The sequence below is a fragment of the Manis pentadactyla genome, chromosome 10 (genome assembly GCF_030020395.1).
Source record: "Manis pentadactyla isolate mManPen7 chromosome 10, mManPen7.hap1, whole genome shotgun sequence".
Taxonomy (NCBI): Eukaryota; Metazoa; Chordata; class Mammalia; order Pholidota; family Manidae; genus Manis; species Manis pentadactyla.
In genome coordinates, this window is record NC_080028.1 from 18,373,935 (window position 1) to 18,394,038 (window position 20,104).

The 20,104-nt window shown below is 37.4% G+C and overlaps 1 protein-coding gene and 1 long non-coding RNA gene across 7 annotated transcripts in view; one reads left to right on the forward strand and one right to left on the reverse strand.

The window, feature by feature from the left end:
- IGF1 (insulin like growth factor 1) overlaps positions 1-9,549 on the forward strand; it is a 77,349-nt gene extending 67,800 nt beyond the window's left edge. For 3 of the 4 annotated variants that reach the window (XM_036891121.2, XM_036891122.2, XM_036891124.2), the window contains one exon: positions 387-9,549. In XM_036891121.2, coding sequence (XP_036747016.2) covers positions 387-412 — 26 coding nt within the window. In that variant the 3' untranslated portion in view covers positions 413-9,549. The remainder of the gene's footprint in view (positions 1-386) is intronic. The other variant, XM_036891119.2, reaches the window with a different exon arrangement.
- Positions 1-20,104, reverse strand: part of LOC130678954 (uncharacterized) — a 76,967-nt gene that overhangs the window by 10,441 nt on the left and 46,422 nt on the right. For 2 of the 3 annotated variants that reach the window (XR_008991930.1, XR_008991932.1), the window contains one exon: positions 9,816-9,994. This is a non-coding gene — a long non-coding RNA (uncharacterized LOC130678954). Of the gene's footprint in view, positions 1-414; positions 532-9,815; positions 9,995-20,104 lie in introns of those variants that run through there. The other variant, XR_008991931.1, reaches the window with a different exon arrangement.

The following is a 20,104-nucleotide window of genomic DNA, read 5'->3' on the forward strand; positions in this document are numbered from 1 at the left end:
TTCTTTTCACAAAACTTAAAAAAATGCAATACAACAGAGGATGATCCCAGAATGTGATCTTTTTTACTAGGAAAAGATGCACAGGCCAGAACACTGGATTTCTCAGGATCTTCTTCCTATCAATGAATCTGTGATAGCAGCAGATGCATAGAAACATTTTTGTGTGGTTATAAAGCAATCTGTGGTCCCCAGGCCACCAGGGATGCATAGAAGCAGCCTGAGTGAACTTGCATTATGTCTTTCTCAGTAAAACCAGGCCCAAGGTCTCTATTAGACTGACAGATAAAGCATAAGATATGAATGGTTGAGAGTCAGTATTAGAAATAGGTGGGTAGGGTGCATAAAACTTCATCACACTAATGTTACTTTTTCTCCTTTATTTTTAGGAAGTACATTTGAAGAACACAAGTAGAGGAAGCACAGGAAACAAGAACTACAGAATGTAGGAAGACCTCCTTGAGGAGTGAAGAATGACATGCCACCGGCAGGATCCTTGGCTGTGCACAAGTTACCTGTTAAACACCAGAAGACCTACCAAAAAAATAAGTTTGTTAACATTTCGAAAGATGGGCATTTCCCCCCAATGAAATACTCAAGTAAACATTCCAACATTGTAGGAGTGATTGTTAAAAGCTTTGCACCTTGCAGAAATGGTCCTGGAGTTGGTAGATTGCTGTTGATCCTTAATCAATAATGTTCTATAGAGAATATATATATATAAATATACATACATATATATATATATATATATCTTAGTCCCTGCCTCTCAAGAGCCACAAATGCATGGGTGTTGTATAGATCCAGTTGCACTAAATTTGTCTCTGAATCTTGGCTGCTGGAGCCATTCATTCAGCAGCCTTGTCTAAGTGGTTTATTAATTTTTTTTATTTGCACTTCTTTCTACGCAACACAGGCTGTTTGTTTTACAGTGTCTGATCATCTTGTCTAGCCCAGCTCCCTTTCGTCACCTTTATATTTGCCAGTTTGGCCTCCTCAATAGCAGCAGCAAGCAGTTAAGTAGCACACCAATTTTTAACCCACAAGATTCCATCTGTGGCATTTGTACCAAATATAATTTGGATGCATTTATTTTAGTAGACACAAAGCTTTATTTTTCCACATCTTGCTAAAAAAAAAAATGCAAGTAGTTGCAACCTCAAGGCCAATCATTTGTAGCTGTGTTTTAAGCATAGAAAGTCTCAAACTAACAATGGTTCCTTCAAATGAGTTAGTGTGCAACCTGATTAGTAACTTCTCTTTTAATTTTTTCCATATAGAGCACTATGTAAATTTAGCATATCAATAATACAGGATGTATCAAACAGTATGTAAAACTCTGTTTTTTAGTACAATGGTGCTATTTTGTAGTTTGTTATATGAAAGAGTCTGGCCAAAACGGTGAAAGGTGAAAGCAAAAGAGGAAGCCTGGAGCCAAAGATGATACAGAGGGGAAGGAAACTAAAAATCCATCAATTTGGGAAAGAAGGCAAGGGTTCCCCAGTTATGCCTTCCAAGAGAAACTTACGACACAAAGTTCACTGACACAAATTTGACTGGCGAGTCCAGAGAGGAGTGGAAAAAGCAGAAGGCTAGGAACTTAACAGTCCTGGTTTCTTTTTCTCACTAAAGAAACAAACATCTGCCGACTCTGCCATGGACTCACCACTGTGTGACCTTGGGCAAGTCACTTCACCTCTCTGTGCCTCAGTTTCCTCATCTGCAAAATGGGGGCAATACGCCATCTACCTACCTCACAGGGGTGGTATAAGGATTAAAAAGATAAAACTCCAGATTTTTATCCTGGGTTGCTATGAGGGCAAAAGATCAGAGCCCTTGAGTTGCTGGGATGCAAGGAATTCTATGAACAACCCATTCACAGCATTGCTGAAAGTTGATTAGCCAAATGCTCTTGACCAGCCAATTCTTATCAATGAAGCTATACAACTACCTAGTTGTTAAAAGTGAACAGCTCAGTCTTGTTTAAAACACTTTTCAAAATAAATTAAAAACATTGGATTTACAATTTGATTTTGAACTCTGCATTTGGATTTATGAATGTGTGTGAGAAGAGAGAAAGGAAAAGAGAAAAGGAGAAAAACAGAAAAAGAGTCCTGCCAGGAAAAGTTGCTTACTCCATTTGTTAGCATTCACTGACTCTTCCAGGCAGTTACTAGAAATCTAGGAATACTTCTTTTAATATAAATGATACTTTATTTATTTTGGAAAACACAAGTTTTTCCTTCTCTTCAGGCGATCTAAAAAATGGTCCAAGAGTTTAAATATTGAAGTAATATCTAATAAAGAAATTACAGTTACTCTTTAAATGAATTTTGCTCTTATCTTTGGCTGTATATACATACACATATATATTTAAATTTTTTTGTTAAAATATACTTGACTAAGGTTACTAGTTGAGATGCAAAATTTTCCTTCACAACTAGAAATTTTCCCTTATTTCTTCTTAGAAGAGTCCTCCTAGCTCTCTGTGAATGTGTCTTACCCTTTCAACTGAAAATTGATATCAAGAAAATGAAATGGTAAGGATAGGCCCACAGTGGCGTAGAAAATATTTCTTTTCTATATATCAAGATTTTCTTGTTAGAACAATGAATTCATCCATCATTCAGATCTTTCTATCTGCCTTAGAACCTTCTGATGAAAAGCAACCAGGCCTGATTATTTCATGCAAATTATATCCCTTTTATTCTTGGAAAGTGTATATGGAAAACAAAAATAGCATCTTAATTTTCATCCCACTGGTTCACCTCAAGATTTGGATGCAAGGAAGAAAAAAAAAAGACTTCCTGAACCTTGGAACATATGCCAAAAAAAGGCCTATTTAGTGGGTGCCCCTACTAAGCCAACAAGTATTTTAACCCTCTGTCCACAGTATTATTGAACTGAGCACCTCTGACATGCTGATCAATGCTCTGATCACTATGCACAGATATAAATCATTTTTGCCCTTCATCTGTTTTTCAGAAATATAGGTTCTGTGGAATGAGATGCTGGACCCCTCTTCCTGAAATGGCACTTCTGATTTTTCTTGTTCCTAGACCTTTTAAAATCACTGTCTCCCAGTAGCACTTTACATGCAATCTTCTACAGACCTATGGATTTCCAGACCTGGTTGGATATGGAAATTCTAACAATGTCTATGACCTATTTGATTCACTTAATAATTCTATTCACAGCCAAAATATGCCCCAGTAAGGAAAGCTTAAATATGCAAAGCCATATTATCTTTCCTAACTTTTTTTAACACATAGTCTTCTCCAACTGTATCATAAACCAACTAATTGAAAATTAACTAATTATATGAACCCGCTATCTTATTTTCAAATGAATTAAAACTAGAAGACAAATTGATGTAAACTACAAAAATCAGCCAATCACTATATATTACAGCAGAATAACCCAGGATCAATAGAAGGAAGTACCTAAAATTTCACAACTCAAAATTTCATCAGCTTTGCTGTAGAATTTTAAAATGAGTCAACTTCAGGATGTTTATAAGAAAGCTATAAGTACTGGTAAGAATGAGCTTTCAACTTACAGGCTTACTTACTATTTAATTGACAACACTGACTGCCTATGTCAAATTTCTGTTCCCACTTCCCCAGATAGATACTATTCTAAGGTGAGAAGGTTCCACAGAAAAGTTAATGCATGTTTCCATTGGAATCCACTCTTCTAGAGATAAGGAAAAACTCTTCCACACCTGTCCTACATACACACACACACACACACACACACACTCATCCTGAGTCCAGTGGAATATGGAGAAGAAACAGCTTCCTTGAAAAATCTTATTAAAAAGAAAAAAAAATGGCCTGGCCTCCCTTGAAAATCCTTCCCCTCCTTGGAATGTCTGTGTTTGTGTAGATGAAACCATCGCATGCACTGTGGCTCCAGGGTTTCTGTTGCTAGTTTAAGCACTTGGGAGACTGCTTAAACGGAAGATGTAGCACATTTTGCTTTCCCATTTATTGTTTGGCCAGCTATGCCAATGTGGTGCTATTGTTTCTTTAAGAAAGTACTTGACTAAAAAAAAAAAACAAAAAAAATAAAGCATAGACATATTTTTTTAAAGTATGAAAACAACAAATCTATAGATAGATGGCTTAATAAAATAGCATTAGGTCTAGTTACCACCACCTTTCAAGTTTTTATCATTCACAAGTAGAGTACTGTTCACCAAATTGTGAGTTTGGGGGTGCAGGAGAGGAAATGGAAACTTTCTTCAATGTAGAAGATTATTTTTGTTGGCTCTTAAGCTCAGCAAAAATTAGCAATATATTATCCAATCTGAAAACCTTGACCAAGAGCATGGAGTATATATAAAGGGGGAGAGAAAAGACCTTAGAGGCAAGTGGCAGAACTAAAAAGATAACTAAGTTACTGATTTTTGTACTCTCTGCTTAAAAACCCAGATATTCGGCAAGTGGAGACAATAAAAACAGAAAAAATACATAGACTCACCAACAAAAAATAGCCTCTGCCACATCCCCCTTGAGTAATTCTTTGGCATTTATTGGTTTATAGAAGATATTCTCCCTTCATCTAAACATCTCAAAGAGCAGTAGCTCTCATAAAAAGCAATCACTGATCTCATTGGGAAGTGTTAGAAAGTATTTCCTTATGAGATGGGGGTTATCTACTGATAAGGAAAGAGAAGAATTTATTAGAAATTGTTAAAAGAGATGGCTAACAATCTGTGAAGATTTTTTTTTGTTTTTGTTTTTTTGTTTTTTTACTTTATATAGTCTTTATGAATATCTTAATGTTCAAAAATGACTTGGTTCTTTCGTCTTTTTTTACATTGGAATGAAGGATGATAAGCCTACATAGACTCTTTGAAACTATAGGCTAGATAGAAATGTATGTTTGACATGTTGAAGCTATAATCAGACTATTTAAAATGTTTTTGCTATTTTTAATCTTAAAAGATTTACTAATTTATTAGAGACAGATCCTGTTGGGCTCTCTTCATAAAAAAAAGAGCATTTCCACTCATCACCTGGGCTTTCCCATCAGTGTTTTCAAAAGATAAATCTGATTTATGCATCATCGTAGCATCACTGTTTCAAAATTTTTAAATAGAAGAATTTTGATTCTTTATGCCCCTCTTCTTCAATGATCATAAAGTCCAGAATCTGAGGGGGCAGAAGCAAGAGGAAAATCTTGTTGATTCTATGTTTTTGGGTTTTTTTGTTTGTTTGTTTTCAATGCTAGTGTTTAATCTTATAGTATATATTTGCTTATCGCTATTTTAATATTCTAAAAGACTTTCCTGTTAGGTATTAGAAACGGATACATAGATATCTTTTTTGTGTGGTTTATATTTTTTTAAAAAAGAGATGAGAAGACTGTCTTTAAGTACATATGATACAGGATGAAGATACTGATTGAAATTACCAAGTCCTATCTGGAACAACACTTTTTTTAGGAAACCTCACATAGGTAAGACAGAGGCCCAGGGAATTTTTGAAACTGTCTTTATTCCTCCAACTATCTCTATTCATTTACCATCTGCTTCAGAATTTTATAGAGGGTTGACCAAGCTGAAATTCTAGAGCTAAATGGATCTCTTTAAAAACATATATTTCACATGTTCCCTCTTAATTTATGATCACACACTGATCTGACACGTGGTCCCTCTCTTCCGCTATTCTTTGGTTGTCATTGATAAGATCTTCCAAGGAAAAAAATTTATTAAAAAAAAGGAGAACACAAAAGTCCAAGTGTTACAGCCCAATTGAAATAAGAGATGAAATGGAGATGGAGTTTTTCCTATTTGACCCCTGCTGAATCACCTGTCATCTTCAAAATGATCTTTTGCAATCCTTAGAATCTTCTTTTTTCTAATTGCCCAGGCTACTGTATCCCAAAAGTAGCTCATTTTCTTTTGTCCAAAATGCACTGATGTGAAAACCAGAAAAATTAAAACAATTCAAAAATCCCTTGCAAACCACCAACTGGCCCTACTCACCCACCCATAGCAAAGTTATGTTAATCCCTTAATCTGATTTTGTTTGGATATTTATCTTGTGCCTGCTACTAAACATACTTCAGGAGGGACTCTGAAACCTCAAGCCATCTACTTATATCTCTTATCTGTGTCTCTGTATTATTAAAATGTCTATTCAAAATATCAAAACTTTCAATCATGCAGCTTGTATTCAGTTTACATAAAGGCCCCAAATACCATGTCAGATCTCTTTTTGCTAAGAGAGTTAATGAACTAGAGTTATAGGCTAAGTGTAATAAGTAAACTTACAGACACTGAATTAATTTCCCTGCTATTTGAAACCAGAAAATAATGATCATTTATTATATTGGTCTTTGTTCAAAAGAATTCTTTCATTAAATTAACTCTGATTGTATTTGAAATTATTATTCAATTCATTTATGGCAGAGAAATGTCAAATCCTGATGACTCCTAAAAATGTAACTAACTGAATCATTATCTTACATTTACTGTTTAGTAAGCATATTTTGAAAATGTATGGCTAGAGTGTCATAATAAAATGATATATCTTTCTTTAGAAATTACATTAAAATTAATGTTTGATTAATTAGTTCTTTTGGACAATGTTGGTATAATGTGTCATTCCTTAAAAATCCTATTGTTATATTGCACTTTTATTAATCAGCATCATTGCAACAAATAAACATGAAAACTTACCCAGAAAAATAAAACTAATCATATATCAGAATGGAGATATCTTATAGAATTATAGGTTATATTTAAAGATAAATGTTTCAAAGAATTTGTACAAACTATGTAAGAGATGTATGAACTGTACAGTATATGCATTAACAATAAAGCAGATTTAAGTAACTGACCCCCTCACTGTAACTCAACAGTGAGTTCTAATCCACGACAAAAAGCATTGGGAAAAGACGGTCTATCATATAGGACACAAAATATACAAGTGATATTTAATCTACCCTTACATTGAAAGATTTTGTAAGAACGTGATCTCTCAGTACTGAGTTTTTGTTTTAATAAATCTTTCTAATTCTTTACTGAATAGATACTGTGAAGAGCAAACTCACAAAAGAACAAGGTGGAAAGATTAGTCTCCCTCTTGTTTAAAAACACCTCGTTTCATTTTCCTCTTCTTAAACCCTCTATGAACTATTTGGAAAGTTACCTAAACATAAAGGAGGCTCGTAAGCTTTGTACTTGATTTTAAGAAATTAATAATAATACTGAAGTTTCCTTTATTATTTCCCCACAGGCAGCTACCATTACTGTCACACACCCCAGTCCCATGGCTGTCCCTAGGACTAACATTCTCCAGGCATCCATGTCCTGCTTGCACATCTTGCCTCCTGTGGCTGTAAGCTTCTAACTGTATTGCTTCTCTCCACCATGTACCCTCCCTTCATTCACACTAGGCTAATCTGAGTACCACGTTTCACTAAAGGTTTTGTGGATGATGAACTGCGAGACAACGAAGCACAAGACGGAAAACAGCTGCCAGTGTCAAAGACCATTGTTACTAAAATCCATTAAGGAATTTATGGCTGTTCATGTGCCTTCTATCATTTTAGTAATCCCCTCCTCTCTTCTGCAAACTCTCCCGGGAGTTACTTTCTACCCAACCCTTCATCCTCTCCCTGAGGAAGAACCTGCAAAAAAATTCTATTGACGTTCTTATGCAGAGCAATCTTCCTCTGTCACAGCGTCTGCCTACCCTTTATTACTGAATATATCCAAAAGGTATTTTTTCCTAAACAAAAGAGCAATTCTGTGCCTAAGAGTAATTCTATCTTCCTTCAAGTCCATCCAGGTCAAATTACAGCCTGTTTTTCAAAAATGACATTTTTTCTTCCTGTAAGATCTGAATGAGTGATAATAGTCACCACCCCCAACAATAACATGGTTCATATTTGTTGAGCACTTAGTATGTGTCAGTCACCATGCCAAGTTGTTTACCTATATTACCTTATTAGTCCTTATAAAAATGGAGCCCTATTTTACACATGAGGAAATGTAGGCTCGAAGACATTATTAACTTACTGAAGGTCACAGAGAGGCAGGGTGTGCTTGAATCTGCATCTGACGACATCAAAATCTGTGTTTTTGCTATTTCACCATTCATGCCCCAATCCAGACACAAGGACAGTTCCATATTCTGACTGATAAATTCTTGTTCAAATTTGGTTTTACATGCTACAGGCAGAAATATAGTTAATTGCATCTAAGCTATTTTTGAGTGTGATATGATTAAGATAAATCAGCATTTCTGCTCAATAACTAATGTATCTAGTGGGCTTTCCACCTTACCAGTCCTCTATTTGTTCACACTGCAATGTTGGTCCTTGATAGCCCTTCACATTGTGTATGTAACACTTGGTGGCAAACCAATTTTAGGATACCTCAGTGAGGAACGGTATGTCTGGACCCTTACACAGGCCAGGAATAAACCATGTCCACATAAGTAAAACTAGAAGCTGATCATAAAGAATTTTGCTAAGAGCCCTAGCAAAAATACACCTACTGTTCTCTTGACAGCTTATCTAAGTCAGCATGGTCTCAAGGAACATGGTTGAATCAGGGCCTCTACAGAGAAAAATGTGGAGTCATGGAGTGAGTTTCATGAGATTCAACTACCTATATCCCTGCCCTTTGGAAAGACCTTAGCCACCCCACTCTAGGGATTCCTGGTGGTACAGTGCCAGCCCTAGTGGCATACTGGAAACATGCAGGGACACCTGGCGTTGTCACTCATGATGATTAAGGAGGGATGTATTGGCGTCTGTTGGGCATCAATTAGGGCTCCAGACATTTCATGTAGATGAGAAACCTAATCACCTGATATAATTACCAAAGCCTAGACTATATCTCAAATTTATTTATAAACTCGAAGTATTTTTGCATGATTTTAATATAAGATAAATTTTCCAGGAATGCAATTACCAAGTAAATCAAGGGGAGGTGATACTTCACGTCATTTGGACTTCAACATGTTGTACCCTGTTTTAGAAAAACATCATCGATGGCAATGCTAATCGTGCTCTTTTAATCTCTCTCCCTGCATCAGTCTGCTTGCAGCTGCCACACTCATGGTTCACCACATAGGTATAAACATCTAACCACTTCATTATATTGTCAAATAGAGTCGTGCCTGAGCATTTCTATCTTGTAATGCATGTTATTTTATTATAAACTGTTTTCATTTTAGTGTTCCTTTATATTACAGTTTCGACATCATTTTGATTTTTGTTGAAATTGTATACATCGGTATTATCTATGAATTTCACTTGGGGACATTAAAGGATATATCACAAAATACGTGTTATAAAAAGGGGGAGCTTTGAGTCTGATAGGGCTGAACCACTGTCTGGTCTCTATGCACCAATTATAATTCTCCCTGAGTCACAGGGCCAGATGGATGGCAGAGCCTGTGCCCTCTTCTCGATGAGACATCTTGAAGTGTAAAGCTGAGCTGAAAACTTATTGTCTCCCTCACCTGTTTATGGATAGAGATTAAATCTCTGGGATCCAATAAAAGATAATGGTTATGGTTAATACAACATCTGGCTTCTAAATGTTCTTTCTTTACCCTGTGATGGGATGAGATGATTTCAAAAAGAACAAAGCAACCACTAAACACAGAAGCCAATGTAAATTGGATTTGAGCCAATTGCAGCATTACTATGCCAGACGTGAAATGTGACCTTGGGTTTCAGATAGGAAATGTGGCCTAGAAGGAAGATTTCTCTTTTCAGCGGTTGCTACCACGAAAGCTAAAGATGGAGTAACTGTCCTATAATTTCCTAACTCTACTTCATTCACTTACCTCTGTGGCTCCTACTTAGGCCCCAGCCTCCTCCAGAGGGAACGGTGGGGGAAGTCTCTCTCTCCCCAAAAGGAAATTTGGTGGAGGTGTGGAGGTTGCCGATGATCATTGTCTCCATTCAGGCTGAATCCATCATTCTACCCTGCAAACGTGGAACTTTCCTTCTCAATCCCATATCTCTAAAAGATGAAAGAGAGTATTATTTTTCCTTTAAAGAGAAGAGGAGACAACAACAGTAAGAGAAGCCGAAATAACACACAGGATTTTGTGCTCCCCCCTTATTTGGCCCAGAATTTCTAATTCAGCCACCCTTTTAGAACCTAAAATGCTCAAAGGTAAAGTTATCCCTAGACCAAAATTCTCTCCTTATTTCGTCTCTCATTGCTCTCACAGTCACTTGGAAATGAAAATATTCCCATTCCCTTCCTTCAGCCAAATAAATGCTCTTAGACTGTGAATATTGAGAAGTCTCTTCTGGTATCTCTAGACCTCACTGACACAGTACAAGGCACAGTGAAATAATTAAATATATACTTATGCTAGTAAAGTACATACTGTGCTATGTACTGATTGTTTACCTGTTTGCTCTTATGTCCATTTCCCAATGTTCCCTTCATCGGCTCTATTTCACAAGAAATTACATTTTCAAGTCCCCATGTTCTTGGGTTTCCGGGTAGGTTTTGCTAATAGGATACACTAACAAAAGACTGGAGGTCAAAAGGAAGGAAGAAATCAGGGTATTTCTCCCTTTTCTCTCTGTTTAAAGTAGCATCCTCAGCAATAATTGCAGTTCTTCTCTCCATGGTTGATACTCCCCACCTAGAACAGCATCCTGCCCCTCCAGGGAACATGGACCCATCTGGGAGGTTTTTCTCAGATGCAAACACCACCTCTTCTCTGCGTCTCTCTAATCCGAGGTATGGTAGTGACTTCTTGATATTCTTAATTTCTGGGTTGACTCCCCCTCTTATTTGGCTACTTATCTTTCCATCACCTGTATTAAATACCTGTTTAAAGTGCCTAGAATAGTTTCTGCTCATTGGACTCTAATACCCACAGGAGCAACATAGTGGTAAGAAGCATGAACACTGAAATCAGGTGGCTGTGGATTTGTGCTGTGGCTCTGACACTTCTAGCTAAGTGCTTTGCACAAATTAAAACAGCTTCTGTGAGGCTCAGTTCCTCCTTTGCAAAATGACAATAATAGTAATAATAATATCATCTGCATCATATTGGTATTTGAGAATTAAGCATTACCATTCAAATTCTTCTACAGTTATCCAAAATAGTGAAATTTTTCCAAAATTAAACGTAGAAATTGACATAAGGTGGCAAAATCTTTATTTGGCTAAAATAAGAACATTTCTGTATAAACACCAATCACTACCATTATGTCATCCCAAGGAAATTCATTTAAAAACATGGAGATAATCTCAGAATAAAAGGTAGTTTCTTAGATTTAACAAATTAAGCTTAATGGAAACTCATCACATTGTCTTAATTTGTTTTTTTTGTCTATTCAATTTCTCTATGGCCAGATGAAAACACTGGCACATTGCACAATTACTTCTATTATCACCACTTCATTGTTATTACTAGGAATGAGAATATTAAGGATCTATGATATCCTAGATAAAATTCTCTCCATTGGGTATGTCCTACCCTTCTCTGTGTACACGCCGATTCATGGGCTCACCTTTTCTGACACTGACCAAGTGACCACCTTTTTACCCTAATTTGATTCTGACTTAGCAAAATCAGGTGAAGAGTACTGCTTGAACCTCAAAATCCTTGCAATACAAAAAGGCAAATGCAAACTCCCCGGTATAAGCTTTTCTTGCTGTATCAATGGTCCTTTCTCTTCCACCACCCCAGCTCGACACAGCTGGTAGAGCTACAGACTTTCCATGTGATGATTCTTAACTACTTATATAATATCAAGCTCTCTTTATATATATACCAAAATAATTACTCTTGTCAATATAATCCATTCAAGGAAATGGTGCAAGTAAGTCAAGTGTTTATAGTTATGCATGACCCAAAACACCAGCATACAACTTTATTCTGCCTATTACTTTTAGTCATATTTTTTCCACACATTCTTCAAAGACATTACTGTTATTCTTAGCAATCTATTAAATGACATTTGATGGTCTGGTCTCTTATTCCTCAGCCTTCTAAATTTTCCATAATGTCAAATAATAGAAATATATCTGGTGTGGCAAACACAGTCCCTGAAAGAAAAGTGAACCTATTTTCAAGTCCTTCTTAAGCTGTGAGAATTTATTTTGAATCTTTGAATATGTGGATAACATCATTCCAAATCTTCTTTGGGGTGGCTCCTGCAGAACCCAGGGGTATATCCGTTAACTGGGAAAGCAATTTGAGAAGGTCTAGGATTGATTTTTGAATATGCAGTATCCACAGAAACAGACTTGAGATGCTATCCCAGTAACTTCTGGCGACTGCACTTGTGTGGAAGGTGCCTTTTGTGGGTTCGTCCATGGCTGTTCTATGGACAACATTACTCTTTTAAACACAGCACATTCTATGCTGTATCCTTGTATGACCATTTCACAAGAATTTTGAGTGTAGACTTGTATTTCCCAGTAAGAATATGCAGCAAGCTAAAACAACTTGATAAGATAAGGAAAATTTGTCACTGAAAGGTTTGCTTAGTGAGTTTTTGGGCATAGTCATGCTCTCCAGGGTGTATTTGCGCAACATTAGTAAGCCAGTTCTCAAAGTCAAACTGATAATATTTCAACACTTTCAAGGAGACCCTTGCACCAAAGAACCACATGCTCCTGGATCATCACCCTGTCTTTTATCTGAGAAGTGAATGTGGGAACAGATGTAGGCAGGCATGAACATGACAGTTTCACATCGTCATTCGGTCATGATGTTGGGTCTGAAAATGTGATCTCTGTCTCATGAGCTAATGGAGTGAGGTAGACAAAGCTTCTTGAAGGAGCAATCCAAATAAACCCATGTGGTGCCATTCTTCTAGTAGTTCTAATGAATTGCCCACAACTACTCATACTTACGCGCTGAGGCCTCTTGAGAATAGTGCTACATAGTTTAGAGACAAATAGACAGGATTAGAAGTCTGTGAACCAGGGAACACAGTTTTCCTCTCCGTGAAACTAACTGCCCCTTCTGGGGATCAAACCCATGATCTTGGGCTCGTTAGCACTCTGCTCCAGCCATGCCCAAAACAAATGCAAGTTTGAAGTCAAAGGAGCTTCAAACCACTCATAAGAATGTAAACAGAGCCGCAGGGAAACACAGAAACACTTTCTATATAGGCAAAAAGTACAGAAGATTTGGAAAGAGACATTCTCTGAATCCCTGAGTCATCTGAAGGCTTACTGGAAGTTTCCACTTGGATATCTTCCATCACTTTCACTTCAACCCATTTTCCCCTCTTTGCTCCCACCCCTGAAAAAAAGTTTCCATTTGGAACTTTCAGACTATGGCACCATCACCCAGTCAACGAAGTTCAGAACCTCAGAGTTGTCCTTGGCAACACATTTGACCATCCAATTCATATTTAGTCCAAAACAAAAATTTCACTGAGGCTTTTATTTGAATATGTTTCGTCTTCTCCTCCTGCCTCTTCCCAGAGGCATCACTGTAGTGCAACTTTCATCACCTTCTGGACAGTTGCAATAACTGCCTACCAGCTCTCCCCTCTTCAATCCATTTTGTATTCCATTCTTAAAATTGTGCTTAGCATGCTTTCTCAAAAACCTCAGGGGCTACTCTTCCAACCTGATAGCTTACATTTTCCCAATATCTATCACAACTAAACTATTCACATGCATCCCCACCTTTGCATAAGCCATTCACCCTACTTCAAAAGTATCCCCCTTCTTTTCCAAATATCCAAAGGCTAGCCATTATTTAAGAAGTAGCCCATGTTATAACTCTGTTTTTCTAGGCTACTTCAAACCCTGTGGATTTCTCTTTTGAACTCCTGGACCCTTATTAGCAATGCCATTCATTAGGAATCGAATTCTCTACTAGTCCATCATTAGTTTATTTTTCCTCCATGTAACAATCATATTGTACATTCTGTTCTTACAATAAAAATTAGCTTGGAATTTACCCAAAGAAAACAAGATCCCAGATTCAAAAATATATATGCACCCCTATGTTTATCACAGCACTATTTACAATAGCTAAGACACTGAAGCAATCTAAGTGTCCATCAGTAGATGAATGGATAAAGAAGATGTGGTACATATGCACAATGGAATATTATTCAGCCATAAGAATAAAACAAATCCTGCCATTTTCAACAACATGGATGGAGCTAGAGGATATTATGCTCAGTGAAATAAACCAGGTGGAGAAAGACAAGTACCAAATGATTTCATTCATTTGTGGAGTATAACAACAAAGCAAAAAATGAAGGAACAAAGCAGCAGCAGACTCACAGACTCCAAGAAGGGACTAGAAGTTATTAAAGGGAAAGGGGGTGGGTAAGGCAAGCAGGAAGGGAGGGAGAAGGGGACTAAGGGGTATTATGATTAGCACACATAATGTAGGGGGGTCACGGAGAAGGCAGTATAGCACAGAGAAGACAAGCAGTGACTATAGCATCTTACTACACTGACGGACAGTGACTGCAATGGGGTATGCAGGGACTTGATAATTTGGGTGAATGTAGTAACCACAATGTTGCTCATGAGAAACATTCATAAGATTGTTTATCAATGAGACCTTAATTTAAAAATCGGCTTTTATTCTACAGGGATTTATTGAGTCTTAATGTGTGAGAAGTATTATTCTGGGAATATTACCATAAAAAAACAGACTTACATTATAGTAAGAGATGGACAATAAACAAATACATGAACAAGGTACTTGGAAATAGAGAAAATGAGGGCAATATGAGAAAACATTAATTGAATCACTACTATTAATTCACCTCTTTTCTGAGGCCATGCAAACCTTCACAAAATGAGTTATTACCCCATTCTGTTGTGGGTTTGCTTCTCCTCTAGCATTCTTTTCCTTATAAATTCCATCCCACATCAGGTTTCCTCCTCCATGCAGATGATGCTAGACTGATCTCTCTTCTGAAATTTAGTAATTATAATCTACTGCCTGACAGTCAGCACCAACTAGAATTGTACTGTCCAATACAACAGCCATTGGACACTTGAAATATGGCTATTCAAACTGGGATGTGCTATAGGTACAAAATACATACTGGATTTCAAAGGCTTGACATAAAGAAGAATACAACATAATTAATATTTTTATATTGACCTACATGTTGGAATAACAGTATCTTGGCAGTAGGTAAAATGTATTACTACAATTAATTTCATGTTTCTTTTTACTATTTTTAATGTGACTGTTAGAAACTTTTAAACAGATAGGCACACCCTCGTTTTTTTTGCTAAACCTACCTGCAGCTGCAATTTTTTTTTTCTTCTTTCCTCCTATTACCCTTGAGGAAGTACCCTTTCTTCTATCAAAGACCATTTTTTCTTCAAGGGTTGGATGCTATCCTTTCTCATATGTTCAAGAACTTTGTTCTTTACATTTTGCCTTTTCCCTCTTTTTCATATTTACCTTTTTACTGTGCCATTTCTGTTAGCATGCATACCTTCTCCAGTATCTCCCATTAAAAATAACTCTTGGGCCTACACCCTCCTATGTTCTGACCCCTTCTTGATCAAAAGTTCCCACACATTTATCTTCATTTCCTCACCTCTCATTCATTCTTCACTTCTGCCTCAATACGGTGTTTGCTAATATAAAATTATTGAAGAAAAGCCACCAATATCTGCTATGCTGCAAAAGTAACTTACTAAATATTTTATCACTTTTCAATGTAAACACTGACTGTCTCTTTGTAACACTTTGTGGACCTGACTCAGTGGCTCCACAATGTTCTGGTTCACTTTCTACCTTTATGACTACAGTTTCTCAAAACCCACTTCCTTAACCCAAACTCTGAGCAATGGAGTTCCTCTGGGTTTAGTCCTGGGTCTTCCACTCTCCTCTCTCCACACTCTCTCCTTCAGTGCCCTTGTCCATTCCTTGCTCTAAATTATCTTCCTCCCTTCCTTCCTTCCTCCTTTGCTCTACCTTCCCACCCTCCTTTCTATCTATCTATCATCTATCTATCTGTCTACCTACCTACCTACCTATCTATCATCTGTCTATCCATTCATTCATTTCTAGGACTGAATGGGTCTTCCCAAACTTCATATGTGAGATCCTAATAACCCTCATGATGATATTAGGAGTTGGGACCTTTGGAAAATGCTTACAGCATGAGGGTACAGCCTTCATGGGTGGGATTAGCGTTCTTATAAAAGAGACTCCACAGAGCTCCTATTTCCTTCTGCCATGTGAGGATACAACAAGAAGTCTATAACCCAGAAGAGATCCTTCATTCAACCATGTTCACAGCCTGATCTTGGGCTTCCAGCCTCCAGAATTGTAAGAAATAAATTTTTGTTGTTTATAAACCACCCAATCCGTGCTATTTTGTTATAGCAGCTTAAATGGACTAAGACTTTCCTTTTCTTTTTCTTTCTTTCTTTCCCTCTTTCTTTTTATCTATCTATACTTCACTACATAATGCCCATCTTTATTGTCTTTTATTAGTCTTTGTTTTAAAGTCTATTTGCTGATATAAGTAGAGCTACACCGTTTTATTTTGGTTTCCATTCACATGAAACATGTTTTTTCCATCCCTTTGCTTTCAATCTTTGTATGTTGTTACACCTGAAGTGCATCCTTTATATGCACCATCTAAATGGGTCTTATTTTTTTTTATCCATTCAGCCATTCTATGTGATTGGAGAGTTTAATCCATTTACATTTAAGATAATTATTGATAGGTATGTACATATTGCCATTTTGTTCATTGTTTTCTGGTTTGTAGTACCTCTCTGTTCCTTTCTTTTTCTCTTGCTTTTGTCTCTTGTCATTTCATGACTTTCTACAGGGTTATGCTTAGATTCCTTTCTCATTACCTTTGGTATATCTACTATAGGTTTTTGCTTTGTGGTTACCATGAAGCTCATGAATAACAGTCTGTATATAAAGAACAGTCAATTTTAAGTTGATAGTTAAATCTAAATGCATTCTAAAACTGCATTTCTATATGCCTCCCCCTCCCCATATTTTTTGATGTCATATTTTGTGTTACTTTGTATATCCCTTAACTACTCAATTATACTTTACTATTTTTGTCTTTCAACCTTCATACTAGATTTATAAGACCCTTTATCAGTAGTATTTTTATTTTCCTCTGTTTTCTTGTTCCTAAAGAGTGTCCTTTCTTTTCAGCTTAAAGAAGTCCCTTTAATATTTCTTCAAAGGCCTTGAAATGTTAGAGGCAATGAACTCCTTTAGCTTTTGCTTGTCTGGAAACTCTTTACCTGTCCTTTAATTCTGAATGATAACCTTGTTGGGTAGAGTACTCTAGGTTGGAAGTTTTTCCTTTCAGCATTTTGAATATATCATACAACTCCCTTCTAGCCTGTAAAGTTCTGCTAATGATCTTATGGAGGTTCCCTTGTACATAACAAGTTCTTTTTCTCTTGCTGTTTTTAAGATTGTTTCTTTAAATTTGACATTTTAATTATAATGTGTCTTGGTGTGATTCTCTTTGGATTCATCTTGTCTGGAATTTTCTGGGATTCCTGGACCTAAATATCTGTTTCTATCTCTGGGTTAGGGAAATTTTTAGCTGTTATTTCTTCAAATAAGTGTTCTGCCCTTTCTCCCTCCCTTCTTCTGGAACACCTATAATACATAGGTCTTCTAAGCTTTCTTTACTTTTTAAATTCTTTTTTCCTTTTGGCTGCTGTTTAGGTGAGTTCCACTGCCATTTTCCAGATGGCTGATTCTTTCTTCTGCTCCATCTAGTCTACTGTTGAAGTCTGTAGTGTACTTTTCAGTTAAGTTAATTGTATTCTATAGCTCTGTGACTTTCCTTTGGTAACTTCTTATATTTTCTCTTTCTTTGTTGAAGTTCTTACTGAGTTCAATCATTCTACCAAGTTCAGTGACCATCTTCATGACCATTACTTTGAACTCTTTATCAAGTAAATTACTTATCTCCTTTTCATTAAGCCTTTTTTCTGGTGTTTTATTTTGTTCTTTCAGTTGAGACATATTCCTTTATTTCCTAATTGTGCTCAACATTCTGTGTTTGTTTCTATGTATTAGGTGAAATGGCTATCTCTCCCAGTCTTGAAGGAGTGGCCTTGCATCATTTAAGTGCCCTAGCTCATGACTGTCTCATGAATCTTTGTGATTATCTTAGCAGCCTGGTTTATTCTTGATGGGGCCCAGCTGTTGAGGGTGTGCCAAAACTTGTGAGTGTTCCAGAGGGAGAGACCTCAAAAAACACTGACTGGAAGGTAGTCCCTCAGGCAGCAGCTTCTAAATATGCAAACATGTATAGCCCTTTGGGACATCAATTATAAACACTGCTGGCCTCCAGACAAGATGATCTAGAGGTATCCTCTTTGTGACAGTTGCAAAAACTGGAGCTCCTGATGAATATAGGAGCTCACTTCCCAAAGGTACTGATAAGCTGTCATTAGGCCAAAGAAGAAAACAAAGATGGCATCCCTTAGCCTACATTCCCTGAGAGCACTTTCATAGCCATTAGATGTGTGTAAGCTTGAAGCCTGTCCCTCAGGCTGAATCTTTAGGACAAGTAGACAGACCTTTTTCATAGGAAGACTGGGGGGTATGTTTTGATCTATGTGTGCTGCCCTGGGGATGGTAACCTGACAATCATCTCTTTTATCTATTTCAGATCCATGGGTCCTAAAAATGCAATTATCTCCTAGCCACCAGAGCCAAGCACTTAAGGTGCATCCCCTGTGTGAGCTACGTGTATGGCTTTGGCAGGCCCGCAGACATGGTGGCGATGTGAAGCACTTGGCCGCTGACTTTGACAGGGCCACAGGAGCAGGCCTGTAGAAGTAGCATGGGAGTAGGGTGCACATCCTGGAGCTAGCAGCTTATGAAGGAAAATACAAAAATGGCCCTTGCCATCGCTGGTGTTAGCAAGGTATAGGGAGGACCTAAAAATGGAATCTGCCCCAGCACCTCAGTCCTCAGAGAGTTCTAACATGCTCCTTCCCATCCAGCAGATGCTTTAAGATAAGCAAATTCATCTCCTCCTGTGGCCTAGGCACTTTTCAAACTGCTGCTTTTGCACTGGGTCCGAGGGTGAGTGAATCTGCTTGTGATCCCTTTAAGAGCACACTCTCCAGTGACTACAGTCCTGTGGTTCTCCTGGATATACACCCTGTTGGCTTTTCAAAGCCAGATATTTTGGGGACTCCCCTCTACAATGCAGATACCATGGATTGGGGTGCTAATGTGGGGCAGAAATTCTTCACCCCTCAGGGGGAAGTTCTTTATTTGTGAGATCCCTCCCAATTGTGGGTTGGCACACTGAAAGTTGGGTTTTTGGTGAGACCACATCTCTGCCTCTCCTACTTATTTCAATGTGGCCCTTTTATCCTTTGTTGTGGAGGAGATGTTCAAATTGTTTTCAGGTCTTTTCCAGAGGGAACTGTTGCATATGTAGTTTTATCGTAACCATGAAAGGAGGTGAGTTCAGGATTTCAGGATCTTCCTTCACTGCCATCTTCAGGTTAATCTCCTAAAATATCCATTTTTAACAAGTTCTTCAAGTAATACCTTCTCAGTCAACATCTCTCTATATTTTGAACATTGTCTACTATATACAACATGTATTTTTGGTGTCTTTTGGTCTTCCTGACTTTAGAAAGAAGCACCTCAATCAGAGAAACAAGTCTTAGGAAGTGAAAAGAATTTCCATGTCTGAACATTAAGTTGACAGCTCCAATCTAAAGTATGCAAGGCCATTTTGTGTATAAGAATTAATGTTTGTGGAATGAATAAAGGAACAGATAACAGTTAAACCCAAGGAAGGGATGAGGAAATGATGCATTCAAAAGTAGTCTATAAGGCTGGACAAGAACTTTGCACATCCTGTGTTGAAGAGCTGCCAGGGAGAAGAAATGCCCAAGGCCAAGGAAAAGTTGGGTAAGAGGAAAACTTAAGGAGGGGTATGAAGCTTGGAAGAAGCCATAAATGAAATAAAATGTCATTTATTCTTTTCTAATCACAACTCAGTTTAGTGAAGAGATTTGGCAGGGAGGGGGCCCTGGTTGGAATAAAGATTCTCTGTTAACCAGAGAACCCAGTGGAGATTACGTAGCCAAATAAACTGTACTGGCCTTCCCTAATTTACCAGCTGTTTCCTT